Genomic DNA, 20027 nt, shown 5'->3' on the forward strand with positions numbered 1-20027 from the left:
ATCCTCACCTGACTCCAAGTTTACTTCAATATGATGGTTATTAGGCCAATATAAATATTTGACCATAAAGTCGCTTCAGCAGCCATTTCTCGCAGAATTAATTTTACAAACAAAAAGATCCCACCATAACTTTTCCATCCAGTTATGCGCATAAAGTCATACCATATAAAACAAATCACGACAGCTGTGAAGGAACCAGGAAGTTTCAGTACAATTTGATAAATGTTGACAGATCATTTGTTCTTTCTACATGGTGGAATCTTTTTGTCAGTAAATTGATTTAAGCGAAAAATGGTTGTGGAAACACCTTAATGTTATGAACCGACACAATCGTAGGAGCTAACTACTAGCTATGTAGAAGTTGGACGGAAGAAGACCTAGTGCTGCTTACCTGAGATCATCACACAGTCCTTCTTCGTAAGTGTACGCAATGGCTTCCTTTGTGTTGGAAAGAAAGGCTGAACAGTTGGTTGTAGCCAAATTGACACTCAAAAAAATTTCTGACCAATGGAAAAGGATCATCCTCACCTCTCACTAAAGCCCGCCCACAGCTGTGGGGTCAAAAGTGCAAAAGAAGACTTGTGTTTTCAACAACAACAAAAGGTTTTTACATTTATTTTTTATTTTTTTAAAGAAGCACTGCAAGCAAAGGGGGCAGTCTAGCCAAAATGGAGCGTGGTTGATAGCGACACGAAATTGGAGTTTTGGATAAATGTACCTCCATACACTATGTCATCGCTCACTGATTTTTATTTTCCACCAACGTCCATTTGGTGGGAACACCACTGGTGGGAAAATGCACAGATTTTCTTTATGCGGATTTTGGAATACTCGCAAGAAAATCTGTCGCCAATTGGATGGAAACCTAGCTAGTGTAGAAAGAGCAAATTATCGGTTGTCCTTTAGAAAATTGTAATGAAACTTTGTTTCCGTAGGACTTTCCTCACATAAAAACTGTGGATGGAAACGTGGTTAGTGATTTCGTACCATAACATCTCAAATGTAATCACAGCTCTCATTTTACTGTTATGCAGTGACTGAGGTATTTCAAGTTCTCTCCATATGCCAGTGTATGTGACAGTACCCTGAGCATCAAGCATACTGTACATGTCATATTTTACCACAACAGTATGTATTTAGATCAGGACATTATTGGTAAGGAATTGTCACACCCTGACCATAGTTTACTTTGTATATTTCTATGTTTTGGTTGGTCAGGGTGTGATCTGAGTGGGCATTCTATGTTGGATGTCTTGTTTGTCTATTTCTATGTCTGGCCTGATATGGTTCTCAATCAGAGGCAGGTGTTAGTCATTGTCTCTGATTGGGAACCATATTTAGGTAGCCTGGGTTTCACTGTGTGTTTGTGGGTGACTGTTCCTGTCTTTGTGTTTGCACCAGATAGGGCTGTTTTGAGTTCTCACGTTTATAGTTTTTTCGTTAGTTTATTTATGTATAGTTTTTCCTTTATTAAAATAACATGAATCATCACAACGCTGCCTTTTGGTCCGACTCTCCTTCAACAAAAGAGAACCATTACAGGAATTGAATGAAGCACAGAATAATATACAAAGGACTCTTACAGTTCAGATACCCATATGAAAGGAAGACTGAATTGGCTTTGAAAAAACACAATTTAACAAAAACATGGATTCCTTCATGAAACCATGCATTTCCAAGAGAATAAAGTGAGTGCTGTGCTGGCTCTCAGTAGGAGTTTGTTGCTCCAGCCTTGGTGTCCCTGGCCTGGTTGAAGGGGTTGGCTGAGCTGGTTGTCTGGTCCTGCTGGTCAATGGACTGGTAAGCATCTCTGTTTCGTGTTACACTGGGGAAGCCTGCTGTGCAGAGATTAGACGAAAGGTCTTGAAAATAAAGTTACTGGTACAGTACATTATATCAAAGAAACCTGTTTCACTTCACTGACATTCATATCACGGTGACATACTATCACGCCAAATCCAGGATGGCAGCATGTCAAGTCGTTTGTCTGTGACTAGTAGATTTTAACATACTAATAACCTATTCATTTATGGTTGAGTAAATCCACAATTTCCTTGTTTTGTAGTGCAAACTATTTTGTTTTGCTGGTGTAAAGATTGCGGGTCTCCCTCAACTCAGATACACCCCTCCCCCCTCGCTATTTGCACTTCTTAACTTGAAATTTACCAAAGTGACCCTATATCTGGCTGGCCTGAGTTCTTCCCTCAGCTTTCCCTCCACAGAGTGTCTCGTCCAAGCTGCTCCTCATCACTCCCCGCCTGGCTGTTAGAGGCAGCTCAACAATCCCCAACCCGTTTTCTCAAATCGACCCCCACACCCAATCTACTCACACGCACAATCACATATAGACTCATACATACACACTGTCCCTCTCTCCCCTTACTTTTCCTTGGCCTCCATTTCTTACATCTCTCAGAGAAAATGACTATTTTTGTGGTATTGCTTTGTGCATTGACTTTACTGAACTCCGGAGAAAACGAACATTGTCGCTGGGTGAGTACATCTGACAATGTGCTCTCCCATCCATTAGACATTTTGTCTGTGGGAACTCTCTCTTTTTCACTCCATCCACTCGTCCAAGTGCCGATGCATTTGTGGCATGATGTGAACAGTACGAACTTGTGTCACTACCAAAGTCTAATGGTTTTAAATGACTTTTGTATTGTCTGGAAACCCACTTGTAGAATTTTTCTTGCAGTTGGTGTCTTAAAAGACAAGCCGTGCAAGGTTATTAAACAGAGGTGACTAGTTATTCTTCTTTTGTTAATATAAGGTAATGTGCAATCTAACCCTAATATGTAATGTCTCCAAACCCCCTCTGATTTTAAAATCTAGATCTGGTTTTGGTATTTTTCATTTACATGTACACAGCCTGTTAAAAATTGATGGGGTTAGGATTTGGGCTAAATCAACTGATGCTGATGTAATTGTATTTTCTGAAACCTGGCTCAGCAAGTCTGTTCTTGATAAGGATAGTTGTATAAATGGTTACTAATCGAGTTAAGAAAGGTGGGGGTGTGGCTATATATCTAAAGACTAAATTCCTTGTAAGTGTGGCAAAGTCAAACTATTTGCAAACAGTTGGAATTTATTGCTTTGAATATTGAGGTTTCAAAGGGTCTCTCTAACTGTGATTGGCTGTTATAGACCCCCCTCTGCTCTCTGTGATGCATTTTCTTCTCAGATGCACCTTATGTCTAAACTTCTTTACAGTGAAATGATCTTGATTGGTGATCTCAACTGGTGTTTGTTAAAGTCGGTGTCTGATGATTTAAAAATGTTTTGTAATTCTATGAATCTTACCCAGTTGATTAACTCACCCACTCTCCCAAATCTCTCCAGAGTAATGTATTGACTGATTGACTTGAGATTGACAAATGTTCCACAAATATTCTGCAGTTGATGTGTTTTGATTTAAGTGACCATTGTGCTGTTGTTGCTGTTAGAAATACTAATGTTTAAGACAAACCCACGCTTTATTCGTAAGAGAAATTTGAAGAGTTTTAATGAACAGGCTTTCTTTCATGATTTGTTTTATTTTGACTGGAACAAGATTGAGCTTATTCCTGGTGTGGAAGCTGCCTGGAAATTGTTTCATGATGGTTTTCTCCAAATAGTAAACAAATATGCCCCATTCAGCAGGTTCAGAGTTAAAGCATGGGATAAACCATGGTTTTCTTCTGAGCCGTCTTGTATTATTCACAAACGTAATCTAGCCTGGGCTAAAGCAAGGAAATCATGTTCTGATGCTGATTGGCTTCTTTTTAGGCAGTCACGAGACAAGTGTTCTTTTCTTCTCAGGAAGGCCAAGTCTGAATATTTTATGTCCGTTACCACTGATAACCTGAATGACCCTAGAGAGTTTTGGAAGGCTATTATGTCTGTGTTTGGAAACCGTAATGTTAATGAATTACCGTCATGTGTATCGAAGGACTTTGTTGCTGTATATGACGAAACTGAAATGCTGAATTGTTTCAATGAGCACTTTGTATCATCTGGTAGGCTGTTTGATTCAGTGTCCTCTGTCTCTGTACAACCCTGTGTGGATGAACCAGCGAGAGCTGGTCTAACTTTGAGCTTTTTGCCATTCTCAGTGCAGGGGGTACAAAAAGCCCTGAAATCCATAGATCAGAGAAAGCCTGCATGTCCTGATCTTCTTGATCCCTGCTTTTTAAATCTTTCAGCTGACTTCATAGCTGAACCACTTAAATATCTGTTCAATCTAACCCTGGAATGTAATGAAATTTCAAAGATCTGGAAATCAGCATTTGTCCTATCACTTTTAAAAGGGGGAGATCTAACTATTTGAAATAATTATAGGCCAATCTCAAGTCCCTGGTGAAAATACTTGAAACCCTTGAGTGAACAGCTAAGAGTTATTATATACTTATGAATGTACAAAATTGGGCATCAGGAAGACACATAGCCCAATTACCATTCCCATGAAGGTTTTAAATGATATCACTGAAGCCCCTGACAAAAAACAGCACTCTCTCACTTTTTATTGATCTAAGTTGATCATTTTATACTGAGGCAGAGATTGTTGAGTGTAGGTCTTTCAGAGCATGCAGTTGCATGGTTTGCTAACCATCTGTCTGATAGTGCACTCAATTTGATGGGCTCATGTCTGTTAGTAATGGTGTGCCCCAGGGCTCTGTACTTCGTCCCCTCTTATTCACTATTTATATAAATAATTTAGACAAAAGTACAACTTCCCTTTCATGCTTGTAATACTGTTATTTATGGTTGTGCCTCGTCTCTCACAAAAGCTTTCCAGAACTTGCAAACTGCTTTTTATACTGTTCAACATACCTTGTGTCAATTGAAGCTTATCCTCAATACTGACTAAACTAATGGTGTTTTCTAAAGCAAGAAAGGGACCTCAACCTTTCACCTATTACTACTTGTCAGGGTAATGATATTAGTCTAAACCTTTATAAATATCTTGGAATTTTAATTAATGACAGCCTCACTTTTAAACTGCATATTCAGCAACTTACAAAAAAAATGAAGCTGAGATTTTATTTTAGGAATAAGGCCTGCTTTTCTTTTGAAGCTAGGAGGCAGCTAGTATCAGCTAAATTTATGTCTATGGGGATATTTTATATAAGAATGCTTCCACTTAGTGTTTGAGATCAATTGACACCCATTACCATGGCGCATTGAGATTTATTTTAAACCGCAAAACTCTTACGGACCACTGCATTTTAAATACCAGGTTTGGCTGGCCTCCTCTAGTCACTCGTATACTTTTATTTACAAAAGCCATTTTGGGTTTACTACCATTTTATTTGGGCATTTTCATTGTTCAGAAATGTTGTGGGTATGCTCTTCGTTCGCAGGACTTAATCCTGCTAACTGTTCCAAATGACCGAACTGAATTTGGTAAAAGGGCTTTTATGTACTCTGTGCCATCGGCTTGGAACGCCTTACAAAATCATTTTCAACTGGATGACTTGGTGCTGCCTATCTTGGCCAGGACGCTGAAAAAGAGATTGATAATCTCAATGAGCCATTCCTGGTTAAATAAAGTTGAAATAAAAATCACTTAAAAATGTTGATAATTTGAACTCAAGGCTTCTCAAGTTCTGGCTACATATTGATCAGCCGGTAGGACACATTTCTGGATATGGTCAATCAAATCATGCTTAATTGAATGCACTCTTTGAGCCTCAAATAAAAACGGTCAAATGTTCTATTACAGATTTAACATAAAAAGCGAAAACATCAACTTCCATTTTGAGGAGGTTAAATGTTCCTTCAGAAAATGGCAAATTACATTTGACGAATTACATTGAATGAGATCAACCTGAAGGACTCACACACAAAATGGTATCGTGTCTCTGTGCTCAGATGAGCCACAGTCAATGAAGAAAAAAAATGGAATAGGACATCAACCAGGAGATAATGGACTGAATGTTTTTAAATTCAGACTGCTCAGGAATTGTTTACACCGAAAACCCTGTATATGAGCCCTACAAACACCACATCTCAAACAAAAGTGTGGGGATAACCCTACCACAACAGGTTGCAGAATTCCCTCATGATGAAGCACTAGTGCATACTGAACAGTCCCCCAATCCTGGATGGTCACTCAGACAGAATACCAATTTTAATTTTAATTGTAATTTTTTATTTTACCTTTATTTTTATTGGCTGCCTAGAACCTTAATCAGAGCTTCAACGTAAAGCAATCAATTCTAATATAAGAGCCAACCTTGGCTTTCACAATATGAATATGAAAACCAGAGAACAAAAACACTGAGGCAAAACAAAATTGGTAATTTTGACTTAAATATAATTTCTTAAAAATACAACGTAAAAAATGTTCTGCATAAATTAATTTGCATGGTAGTAGATATCCATAGACTCCCAGTCATTGCGCTAACACTAGTCAGCATTGGCTCATGAAACTACCTAACATCCTTCAATCTGGACACAGAGACAAAGTACTCAAAGTTGTGTTAAAATCTCCAATCATCTGTTTATGACCTAAAATGTTCAACCTTATTCTTAGCTATTTTGATAAATACAGGCGCAGTCCACAATAGTCTTGTTACTTTTTTGTCTTACAAACACCGAAAACAAACATCAAGCAAGAATATGTACAAATAATTGTCGTAGAGTTTAGGGAGCAGTGATTTAGATAGGAAGGAGGGACATGTAGATATGATGTGTGATTGGCAGAGGAATATGGATGGAAAGACATGAGTACAGAACACTGAACTACAGATTCTGCAGTCATGTAAAGGAGTTGACAGTCAGAAAATATAAAAGTGAGGTAGGCCTGTAGCTCTTCAGCCCAGCGGTTTCCTTTACTTTGTGTGAGGGGAGGAGAGGATGGAGTGGAAGATGGAAGGAAAGGCATGATGAAAACGGATGGGGATCAGTAGCGGTAGCCAATAAAAGCACTGTCAGGCCTCCCGGGTGGCGCAGTGGTTAAGGGCGCTGTACTGCAGCGCCAGCTGTGCCATCAGAGATTCTGGGTTCGTGCCCAGGCTCTGTCGTAACCGGCCGCGACCGGGAGGTCCGTGGGGCGACGCACAATTGACCTAGCGTAGTCCGGGTTAGGGAGGGCTTGGCCGGTAGGGATGTCCTTGTCTCATCGCGCACCAGCGACTCCTGTGGCGGGCCTGGCGCAGTGCGCGCTAACCAAGTTGCCAGGTGCACGGTGTTTCCTCCGACACATTGGTGCGGCTGGATTCCGGGTTGGATGCGCGCTGTGTTAAGAAGCAGTGCGACTTGGTTGGGTTGTGTATCGGAGGACGCATTACTTTCAACCTTTGTCTCTCCCGAGCCCGTACGGGAGTTGTAGCGATGAGACAAGATAGTAGCTACTAAAACAATTGGATACCACGGAATTGGGGAGAAAAAGGGGTAAAATCAATTTTAAAAAGCACTGTCAGCACTATCCGTGGTGCAGCGACTGTCCACTGAGGTCTCTAAGTCTGAGGGGTCAGAGGGCAGCAGCACAGGGGAGACAAAACACAAACCGGGTCAGAACATAAAGACACCAAACAGACGAGGAGTTTCTACTCACAGACAGAAAGCTACAGATAACACTTAAATCACAAGCAGTGAGATAGGTGAAAAGGAAATGACCATGAGATGTTTGGGATGGGATGATGAAAATGGACAAACATCATATCAAATTCCATGTTATTTGTCACATGCTTCATAAACAGATGCAGACTAATAGTGAAATGCTTACTTACGAGCCCTTTTAAAAAATGCAGAGCGAAAAATGTAAGAAACAAAAGAAAATAAATAGGATTTTACAGGGGTTTGAGCTGACTTAATATTCTTGATGAAAGTGGAATAACTACCTTAAAAAGGTGTACTTCTAAAGCTATATCCGTACCCATTGGATGCAGTGATCACAATATAGTGTCTATATCCAGGAAAACCAAAGTTCCAACAGCTGGGTCTATAAGAGATCATACAAAAGATTTTGCTGTGACTTATGTTGATTATGTAAAAAAAAATGGTTGGTCTGATGTGATTAATGAGGAGCATCCAGAGGCTGCACTTGATGAAATTGCTTCTTCCAATTATTAATAAACATGCACCTGTTAACTTCCAAAGGTATGGGGGGCAACATTTTCACTTTTGGATAAATAGCGTGCCCAATTTCAACTTCCTGCTACTCGTGCCAAGAATATAAGATATGCATATTATTAGTAGATTTGGTTAGAAAACACTGAAGTTTCTACAACTGTTTGAATGATGTCTGTGAGTATAACATAACTTGTGTAGCAGGCAAAACCCAGAGGACTAACCGTTCAGATTTTTTTTTTTAGGTCTCTGTCTGTTCAGTGAGGTCTCATTGGGAAACGATATTTCTTAGGCACTTGTTTTCAGTTCCTACCGCTTCCACTGGATGTCACCAGTCTTTGGAATTTGGTTGAGGTTATTCCTTTGTGCAATGAAGAAGTACGGCCATCTAGGAACTGGGTAACACTGTTGAGAGTGCGCAAAAGTAGCGTTGGTTTGTTGTCTTCCTGTATTGAACACAGACCCGTCTTCAATTTGATCGATTATTAACGTTTAAAAATACCTAAAGTTGCATTACAAAAGTAGTTTGAAATGTTTTGGCAACGCAAGCGTCCCCTATACATTAAGAAGTTTAGAAACGGACTGTTAGAACTGTTAAGGCTCCATGGATTGATGAGGAATTGAATAACTGTATGGTTGAAAAAGATGGGACAAAAAGAGTGGCTAATAAGTCTGGCTGCACATCTGACTGGCTTACTGCAAATTGAGAAATTGTGACTAAACTTTATTATGAAGCCAAGATCAATGACAAAGAATGATGGGAAAAAAATTCATGAAATTATGGGTGGAAAGACAAATTCAACTCCATCTTTCAACAAATCAGATGGCTTATTCAACAGAAAACAATGTTTATTTATTTATTTTTTCATTGGCAAAGTGGGCAAACTTAAGCAGGAAATGCCCACAACAAACAGTGAGCAATTATATTCATGCATAAAAAAAAACAAATAATGGATGAAAAGCAGTGCAAGTTTTAACTTTGTAAAGTTAGTGTGGGAGAGGTGGAAAAAGCATTATCAATCAATAATGACAAACCTCCTGGCATTGACAACTTAGATGGAAAGCTACTGAGGATGTTAGCGGACTCTATAGCCACACCTATCTATCATATTTAATCTGAGCCTAGAGGAAAGTCAAAGTAATTCCGCTACCCAAGAATGGTAAAGCAGCCTTTACTGGTTCTAACAGATGTCATGACGTTGGCCTGGGGGTAGGTTTATGACAGTCATAAAGACCTCTTCCCCCCTTTTTCCTCTCTCTACCCTACGGAGGTTACTTTTACAAACCCCTTGGTTAACATAAAGATTCTGGGAACATCAGAAGGTGCGGGGAAATGAACTATATTCTGGTAATCCGACCAATTGAACATATGCAGTGGTACTTAATTAATGAATATGATGTCAGTTCGGTTGTCATCTGAGACTTTCTCATCAATGATAAGATGACAAACTCTACAGTGGAAAGTCTACACATAACAGTTATCGGATTCACATGGAATTGTTGTTCAATTTAAATGTTTGAATATGAAATTAAATTAAATGTGATTTTAGCTTCTGAAATGTGATTTTAGCTTCTAAAATGTGAGATTTGGGTTTTTATCAGGTTAGGGCTCTGCTCAATAAGTGGCCCACCCCTGTGAGGGGACGTGGGCTATAAAACTTTTCAAACACGCCCCTCCTCTCCCTTCCTATATAAACCTTGACGACAATATAACCTCCTGTTCCGAGGATGTGGGGACGACGGTCCGATGTCAGAATGGTTCAGATAAAAACTACAGAACGAAGCCAACATCACCATGAGCTTTGCTTGCAAATGGTATGAACTTTGAACTCTTATTCACTACAGAAGTGATACCTCCTAGCCGTTGAGTTAGCAACAGCAGATGCAAACGAGGGTTAGGAAGGAACAGACAGAGTATCCCGTCTATCACACAACGACGTTACTATAACGTATCCAATTGACAACCAGAAACATTCTTCAACGGACAAAGGACTTGGTTGGACAACACGGCCTTCCATCTACCACCAACCTACCGAAGCGCCGCTCAGAGTAAATATTTATTGTATTTTCCTTTTCCAAATGGGCGGTAATTTAGAATGCATAAGATACTGTATTTACGATAGCACAGCTTCGCCCTTTGTTCCTCAGACTTCCCGCTCTTTCACTCAAACCCAGACCCTTTTCTTTTGTGTAACAAGCTGTCATATCTGTTCCACCCGCCAGGGACGTTTTCCTTTATGACGTCATTTGTAATCAAGTTATGATTTAATGATGTGTATGTGTAATTCTGTGTGATTAGTTAGGTATTTGGTAAATAAATAAAACCCAATTTTGTATTGCTGATTCAACTTGTTAGCCAGGGTTCGTGCAGATAACCAAGAATTTACAACTTTCAGATGAGACTGAATTAAGATGACGATTAATATTGACTGCAATTGATGTAAAATATGACTAGGTCTTTAAGAGTTTATTCGGAAGATAACAGCTCTATATTATTTTGTGGTGCCCCGACTCTCGTTATTTTGTGGTGCCCCGACTCTCGTTATACCACCCACCACTGCGACCTGTATGCTCTAGTCGGCTGGCCCTCACTACATATTCGTCGCCAGACCCACTGGCTCCAGGTCATCTACAAGTCCATGCTAGGTAAAGCTCCGCCTTATCTCAGTTCACTGGTCACGATGGCAACACCCACCCGTAGCACGCGCTCCAGCAGGTGTATCTCACTGATCATCCCTAAAGCCAACACCTAATTTGGCCGCCTTTCGTTCCAGTTCTCTGCTGCCTGTGACTGGAACGAATCGCAAAAATCGCTGAAGTTTTATCTCCCTCACCAACTTCAAACATCTGCTATCTGAGCAGCTAAACGATCGCTGCAGCTGTACATAGTCTATCGGTAAATAGCCCACCCAATTTTACCTACCTCATCCCCATACTGTTTTTATTTATTTACTTTTCTGCTCTTTTGCACACCAATATCTCTACCTGTACATGACCATCTGATCATTTATCACTCCAGTGTTAATCTGCAAAATTGTAATTATTCACCTACCTCCTCATGCCTTCTGCACACAATGTATATAGACTCTTTTTTTTCTACTGTGTTATTGACTTGTTAATTGTTTACTCCATGTGTAACTCTGTGTTGTCTGTTCACACTGCTATGCTTTATCTTGGCCAGGTCGCAGTTGCAAATGAGAACTTGTTCTCAACTAGCCTACCTGGTTAAATAAAGGTCAAATAAAAATTACATTTACATGATTAGCTCAATCAGGTAATTTTAAATACGGGAAAATGATTTTATAGAATAGCATGTTATATCACTAAATCCGGCATAGCCAAAGACACGAAACAGAAGACCTCTAAGCTTGCTGCCAGCTCTTGGCAAACTGTTTGAAAAAATGTTGTGTTTGACCAAATACAATGCTATTTTTCTGTAAACAAATTAACAACATACTTTCAGCATGCTTATAGAGAAGGGCACTCAACATGTACTGTACTGACACAAATGACTGATGATTGGTTGAAAGAAATTGATAAGATTGTGGGAGCTGTACTGTTAGATTTCAGTGCAGCCTTTGAAATCATTGATCAACCTCAGCTCTGAATACATGATATGGCAATCTAATATAACTCAAAGTTTTCTCTTTTCAATGTAAGCTTCTCTAATGTCAAACATGTAAAGTGTGTTGTATCACAGGGCAGCTTTCCAGGCCCTCTACTCTTTTCTATTTTTACCAATGACCTGCCACTGGCATTAAACAAAGCGTGTGTGTCCATGTATGCTGATGATTCAAACATATAGGCATCAGCAACCACAGCTAATGAAGTCACTGAAACCCTTAAAGAGTTGCAGTCTGTTTTGGAATGGGTGGCCAGCAATAAACTGGTCCTGAACATCTCTAAAACTAAGAGCATTGTATTTAGTTCAAATCATTCCCTAAGCTCCAGACCTCAGCTGAATCGGGTAATGAATTGTGTGGCTGTTGAACAAGTTGAGACCAACTTACTTGACAGTTTACAATGTAAGGTAAGGCCATGGTCAAAACATATTGATTCAATGGTTGTAAAGATGGGGAGATGTCTAGCCTTAATCAAGATATGCTCTGCTTTTTTACACCACACTCCAAAAAGCAAGTTCTGCAGGCTCTAGTTCAGTATAATCTTGATTATTGTCCAGTTGTGTGGTCCAGTGCTGCAAGGAAAGACCTAGTTAAACTGCAGCTAGCCCAGAACAGAGTGGCACATTTTGCTCTTAATTATAATCAGAGGTCTGATATAAATTACTATTCATGCCAGTCTCTCTTGGCTAAGAGTTGAGGAGAGACTGACTTCGTCACTTATTTTTATGAGAAACATTAATGTGTTGAAAATGCCAAATTGTTTGCATAGTCAACTTACACAGCTCTGACACACACTTATCCCACCAGACATGCCAACAGGGGTCTTCTTATAGTCCCCAAATCCAGAACAAATTCAAGAAAGTATACAGTTATTATATAAACCCCTTATTGCATGGAACTTCCATCTCAAATAAACAGCAAACCTGGTTTAAAAACAGATAAAGCAACACCTCTCCTCTATTCAACCTAGATAGTTTGTGTATGCACTGATATGTAGGCTAAGTGTGCCTTTAAAACAAATTATGTAGTTCTGTCCTTGAGCTGTTCTTATCTAATGATGTTCTGTATTATGTTTCATGTGGACCCCAGGAAGAGTAGCTGCTGCTTTTGCAACAGCTAATGGGGATCCTAATAAAATACAAAAAATACTAAGTACTCTGTTCTCATGTACATTAAGACTGATGCATGGCAGACATTTTGCACTTGAATGCTTATAGAAACACTGGTAAAAAGAAATTATACAGACTAGTTTCTTCTCAGTAATATCAAAGGGCAAAGTAATGTGAGAGCTAAAACTTATGATTGCCAATCAAAATACTACACTGAAACAAAATATAAATGCAACATGTAAAGTGTTGGTCCCATGTTTCATGAGCTTCCAAATGCACAAAAAGCGTATTTCGCTCAAATTTGTTTACATCCCTGTTAGTGAGCATTTCTCTTTTCCCAAGATAATCCCCCCACCTGACAGATCAAGAAACCTTGTGCTGGAGACAAATAAAAGGCCACATCAAAATGTGCCGTTTTGTCACACAACACAATGACACAGATGCTCAAGTTGAGGGAGTGTGCAATTGGCATGCTGACTGCAGGAAGGTTCACCAGAGCTGTTTCTCTACCATAAAGCTGCACCCATGTCCGGCTTCTTCACCTGCTGGGGGGATGGGGGGTGCTGAGGAGTTTGTCTGTAATAAAGCCCTTTTGTATGGAAAAACGAATTCTGATTGGCTGGGCCTGGCTCCCCAGTGGGTGGGCCTATGCCCTCAAAGGCCCACATATGGCTGCACACCTGACCAGTCATGTGAAATCCATAGATTATGGCCTAATTTATTTATTTTAATTGACTGACTTCCTTATATGAACTGTATCTCAGGAAAAATCTGAGATTGTTGCATTTATAATTTGTTCGGTATAGTAACGTCTGGTACTGTACAGTGCATTCGGAAAGTATTCAGACCCCTTGATTTTCTCCACATTGTTACAGCCTTATTCTAAAATTGATAAAATATTTGTTTTCTCTAATCAATCTAAACCATACCCCATAATGAAATAGCGAAAGCAGGTTTAGAAATACCTTATTTACATAAGTATTCAGAACCTTTGATCATCTTTGAGATGTTTCTCAATTGATTGGACAAGATTTGAAAAAAAGGCAATCTGGGGAAGTGTTATATATATATACAGTATATACAGTGCCTTGCGAAAGTATTCGGCCCCCTTGAACTTTGCGACCTTTTGCCACATTTCAGGCTTCAAACATAAAGATATACAACTGTATTTTTTTGTGAAGAATCAACAACAAGTGGGACACAATCATGAAGTGGAACGACATTTATTGGATATTTCAAACTTTTTGAACAAATCAAAAACGGAAAAATTGGGCGTGCAAAATTATTCAGCCCCTTTACTTTCAGTGCAGCAAACTCTCTCCAGAAGTTCAGTGAGGATCTCTGAATGATCCAATGTTGACCTAAATGACTAATGATGATAAATACAATCCACCTGTGTGTAATCAAGTCTCCGTATAAATGCACCTGCACTGTGATAGTCTCAGAGGTCCGTTAAAAGCGCAGAGAGCATCATGAAGAACAAGGAACACACCAGACAGGTCCGAGATAATGTTGTGAAGAAGTTTAAAGCCGGATTTGGATACAAAAAGATTTCCCAAGCTTTAAACATCCCAAGGAGCACTGTGTAAGCGATAATATTGAAATGGAAGGAGTATCAGACCACTGCAAATCTACCAAGACCTGGCCGTCCCTCTAAACTTTCAGCTCATACAAGGAGAAGACTGATCAGAGATGCAGCCAAGAGGCCCATGATCACTCTGGATGAACTGCAGAGATCTACAGCTGAAGTGGGAGACTCTGTCCATAGGACAACAATCAGTCGTATATTGCACAAATCTGGCCTTTATGGAAGAGTGGCAAGAAGAAAGCCATTTCTTAAAGATATCCATAAAAAGTGTTGTTTAAAGTTTGCCACAAGCCACCTGGGAGACACACCAAACATGTGTAAGAAGGTGCTCTGGTCAGATGAAACCAAAATTGAACTTTTTGGCAACAATGCAAAACATTTATGTTTGGTGTAAAAACAACACAGCCCATCACCCTGAACACACCATCCCCACTGTCAAACATGGTGGTGGGAGCATCATGGTTTGGGCCTGCTTTTCTTCAGCAGGGACAGGGAAGATGGTTAAAATTGATGGGAAGATGGATGGAGCCAAATACAGGACCATTCTGGAAGTAAACCTGATGGAGTCTGCAAAAGACCTGAGACTGGGACGGAGATTTGTCTTCCAACAAGACAATGATCCAAAACATAAAGCAAAATCTACAATGGAATGGTTCAAAAATAAACATATCCAGGTGTTAGAATGGCCAAGTCAAAGTCCAGACCTGAATCCAATCGAGAATCTGTGGAAAGAACTGAAAACTGCTGTTCACAAATGCTCTCCATCCAACCTCACTGAGCTCGAGCTGTTTTGGAAGGAGGAATGGGAAAAATGTCAGTGTCTCGATGTGCAAAACATAGAGACATACCCCAAACGACTTACAGCTGTAATCGCAGCAAAAGGTGGCGCTACAAAGTATTAACTTAAGGGGGCTGAATAATTTTGCACACCCAATTTTTCAGTTTTTGATTTGTTAAAAAGGTTTGAAATATCCAATAAATGTCGTTCCACTTCACTTCAATCATGATCCACTTCATGATTGTGTCCCACTTGTTGTTGACTTCTTAAAAAGTTTTATATCTTTGTTTGAAGCCTGAAATGTGGCAAAAGGTCGCAAAGTTCAAGGGGGCCGAATACTTTAGCAAGGCACTGTACTTAGTATAGTTTTACCTAAAAAGGCTAACTTTAATGTTTCATTACTTTTGTGGACATTTACTGAGGATCGTCCTCTGAGGAGCCTCCACTGATATACTGTACTTACACGTATCAGCGTTAAATGTTTTAATAGACACACACCTTGTTGCTTTGGTGTGTAGCACAGCAGGAGACCACCTTGAACCCAGAGACCCCCCAAAGTCAAGCAATCAGAGAGCATCAAAAACAAACAGAGCCAACAAATCAATTGGTACTGTTCATATATGAATGGCTTTCAGGCGTGTCTTACTGGTCTACGGGACAACTTAAACTACATTCCTGTTCCAGTGAGGAGTGAGAACCATCTACAAAAACACCCAAGACTTATGATGTGCTAAAATCTCAGAGCGACTCAGACCAGCATAATGGGAGTTGATAAGGGAGCTGGTTGATTTCTGCCACTGCCGTTATAGATACAACTGTCTAATTATATTTAATTTTATACTGTATTTGTTTGAATTGAGATCAGATTATTTTGCTAATCAATTATATTATGTAACCCAGCTACAAAGGCATAGCTCTTCTCTAACTGGTCCACTAGTTAGTAGGTGTATCATGTGCATTTGTCTTGTGACTGTCTCTGTAACTCAATTAGCTTGATTCTGGTTTAATCTGCCTGTGCTCTACAATTCTCTCATGGCCAATGACATGAAACAACCCAGGCAAGAGCACAGCCTTGAGAAAGTTATTTCCTCTCTACAACACCTTGGCACTAGGATGGTATCTGACTGAAGCACATGCATCACACCCTGCTTCGGACTTTGTCGAGATCAGTTCAGGGTTAATCCTTTGTGTGAGACTAGTTGTACAAACCTCCAAACCTTATTTTTAACACTTGAAGCTACAGTAACTAGCTTTACTGTAAGCTAATGGTTCACACTTGCTGCCTCTACTCACACCAACTCATACTAACCAAAGTTGAAGTTGTAATCAGAAACTGGAAGAAAAACACAGATGGAAATACAAGACAAATATGTATTAGAGCCAGATGAGGTAGGATGATTCTTATTGATAGCATGCCTGGAACAGCAACACCAAGGAGTAGATATGCTTCAAAACGAACACATAAGACTCCTCTGTCCAGGGCCCAATGAAATAGAATGGATAGAGTGACTACTGTTGGCTATTGTCTCAGTACATGAGTAAGAGGCAGTGATTCACCATAAGTACAGCATCAATGGAGTCCCTCTGAGCGATGGCCCACACACCCAGAGCCAGGACACTGAGGTTACCCCAGGCATAAGAGGGGGGCAGCCAGGCCATACAGCCCCTAGGAACCACACACACACACACGCACTTGCATATCCTTCCAAATGTTTTCAGTATACACTACCCAGCTAGCACAGTGGATCTGGGCCGATTCCGGCTGAGAGTCGGGCCACTCCGCCGACATCATGTGGCCCCAAGTTTGGGCTGCCTTCGGCAGTATTACTTATGGCTAAGATGTGAGGATTGAGCTCAGGCCGATTCCGGTGTGAGTTATCTGGCCCAAATGTATTACGTGGGGCTCGGGCCAATTGTGGCTACTCTCCGGCAGATGATTACACGGGCTGCTTTATATAATTAATATTTCATTATTTAATTGTATTTCTGTGATCCAAAAATTAAATTAACATTTAAATTAACTTTAAGAGTTCTGTTTATCTAGTATTTTGATACTTTGTGCAAATTGATAAGCATTAAAAAGTGGCGCAGTGCTAGCGAGTGGCACCAGTGCCAAGTGTCACAGTGGTCTAAGACACTACAGATGCTGGTTTGATACCCGTGCCGGCTGCGACCGGGAGACCCATGAGCTGATGCACAATTGCCAGGCGCATGCACGCAGACACGGTCGGCTCTCGACCTTCGCCTCCCCCGATGGGACAAGACAATTGGATGAGACGAAAAGGGGGTAATTTTTTTTATTAAATTACTTTTATTTGTGGATGGGTCAAATTTGTATGTATAAAATGTATAATAGTAATATCTAAAACGACTAAAATGGGGTAATGTTGTATGCATTTATTTCAAATTGCATTGGGCCGCTTCTGGGGGAATTCTGGTAAGATGCCGGCAAAGTCGGCTGAATTCCGGTAGACAGAAACAGCCCAATGTACTTGGGTTGATTCTGGGCAGTCATTCATTTTGATTCCCGGGCCGAGTCCAACACCCGATTCCAGGTCAATTCAATCAGTTCTGCCCCCCCAGAAGAGGGCCGCTTCCTCATTGCTAGCTGCGCAGCGTCTCTAAAAGAGTAGGCCTAAATATAATTATCCAGATTGACAATTTTAATTGACTGGATGCAATGCATGTAGGTGAGAAATGGTCCATACAATGTAGGCCTGCAATTAAGGACAGCCTTGTGTGACTGACTAACTATATTATCTTTTCATGCAGGGCATGATGTTTGTGCAGCCACCCATTGAGAAAACACAACACAAGTGAAGCATGCAGAGTAGACCACTTTCCTCAGTTGGAGAGGGCAACAAGAGAAATTCCACAGATGTATGAAAAAGTTTTAAAAACCCTTGAGGAGCCAACCCATCCACTTACCAGACGGTCAGAAGCCAGTACACCAGTACTATGGCCTGTGGGGCCAATTATTTTTTAAATTACATAATATTAAAACTGTTCTATTCCCAGTGAAAGGGAGTCTGCCTGCAGTCAACTCCACTTTTGATTATTGCCTGACATTTCATTCAACGATCAGTGACTCACAATAAATATAGAATTTGAATTGATTGGAAACGTATAACCAGGGACTCAGCCATTTCAAATCCAAATCACGTTTTATTTTTCACATGCACCAAACACAACGGGTGTAGACTTCACCATGAAATGCTTGCTTACCAGCTTTTCCCAACGATGTAGAGTAAAACAAATAAAAAAGAATAGTCACTGAGGAATAAAACGTCACGCATTATACAAGGGAGAATATTGTTACACTTGTTGCTATTTTGTACTCTACAATAACGGCATGGCTTGTGTTCCTGTAACATTGTGGACGATACAACGTAACTCTCGTGCAGATTGTGTTAGAACAGCGTAAATACAGTGAGCATTGTAAATATGTAAATATGTAAACAACCGACTTTACCTTGAGGTTTATGGCAGGAATTTCCATATTTTCAGGCCAATACGGATGTAGTTAGGCCCCCTTCGGTTTTTGAGGATTCCATAAATAATTGTTACACTTCACACTCAAAACTTCTGAATACCTCCTAACCCGGGAAAGAAACACAACCCATGTGACAACAGCCTGACTCCTTTCACGTGACCCTTAATATCCGTCTCCACTCTTCACCTTATTTCATACTTGCAAAAAACACGTGAGCATCTGCTGTTGGTGGTCTTGGTCACCATTCTGTAAATCAATTATCATAAACATTAGACCATGTATTTATTGGAATGTGGGCAAACCTGTTCACATCCAAACACACAAACAATATTATAGGCATTCTGGTTGAACTGGTTAAGGTGGTCACTTTTCATACATGTCACATACACAAGTTGAATATCCTGTGGTCCAATAAGGCTATAGATGGCTGTTCCAGGAAGGATGACAAGTATTTCTGATGATTTTCTTCTCTGCTATCTCCCACCCATTGGTCTACTGTGGGTTTGCACTTCCCTCTGCAGCAGTGGTGGAAAAAGTACCCAATTGTGATACTTGAGTAAAAGTACAGATCCCTTAATAGAAAGTTACTCAAGTTAAAGTCAGCCATCAAAATACTTATTAAGTAAAAGTCTAAAAGTATTTAGTTCTAAATGCTACCGGTCAAATGTTTTAGAACACCTACTCATTCAAGGATTTTTCTTTATTTTTACTATTTTCTACATTGTAGAATAATAGTGAAAACATCAAAACTATGAAATAACACATACGGAATCATGTAGTAACCAAAAAAGTGTTAAACAAATCAGTAAATGTTTTGTATTTGAGAGTCTTCAAAGGAGCCACCCTTGCCTTGATTACAGCTTTGCACACTCTTGGCATTATCTCAACCAGCTTCATGAGGTAGTCACCTGGAATGCATTTCAATTAACAGGTGTGCCTTGTTAAAAGTTAATTTGTGGAATTTCTTTCCTTCTTAATGCGTTTGAGCCAATCATTTGTGTTGTGACAAGGTAGGGGTGGTATACAGAAGACAGCCCTATTTGGTAAAAGACCAAGTCCATATTATGGCAAGAACAGTTCAAATAAGCAAAGAGAAACAACAGTCCATCATTACTTTAAGACATGAAGGTCAGTCAATATGGAACATTTCAAGAACTTTTAATGTTTCTTCAAGTGCAGTCGCAAAAACCATCAAGCGCTATGATGAAACTGGCTCTCATGAAGACTGCCACAGGAATGGAAGACCCAGAGTTACCTCTGCTGCAGAGGATGAGTTCATTAGAGTTACCAGCCTCAGAAATTGCAGCCCAAATAAATGCTTCACAGAGTTCAAGTAACAGACACATCTCAACATCAACTGTTCAGAGAAGACTGTGTGAAT

General features: G+C 40.0%; 1 protein-coding gene across 1 annotated transcript; it reads right to left on the bottom strand.

Annotated features, from left to right (window-relative positions):
• Nucleotides 1–1707: 1707 nt before the first annotated feature.
• LOC109891538 (type-1 angiotensin II receptor-associated protein-like) lies at nucleotides 1708–18652 on the bottom strand. Its single transcript, XM_020484088.1, has 5 exons — nucleotides 18626–18652; nucleotides 18082–18116; nucleotides 16711–16819; nucleotides 2292–2322; nucleotides 1708–1838 (listed from the first exon to the last, which is right to left on the bottom strand). Exons 1-5 carry the CDS (start codon nucleotides 18650–18652, stop codon nucleotides 1708–1710), a joined length of 333 nt encoding a protein of 110 aa, XP_020339677.1.
• Nucleotides 18653–20027: the final 1375 nt, after the last annotated feature.

This window comes from Oncorhynchus kisutch, linkage group LG5, assembly GCF_002021735.2.
Source record: "Oncorhynchus kisutch isolate 150728-3 linkage group LG5, Okis_V2, whole genome shotgun sequence".
NCBI lineage: Eukaryota > Metazoa > Chordata > Actinopteri > Salmoniformes > Salmonidae > Oncorhynchus > Oncorhynchus kisutch.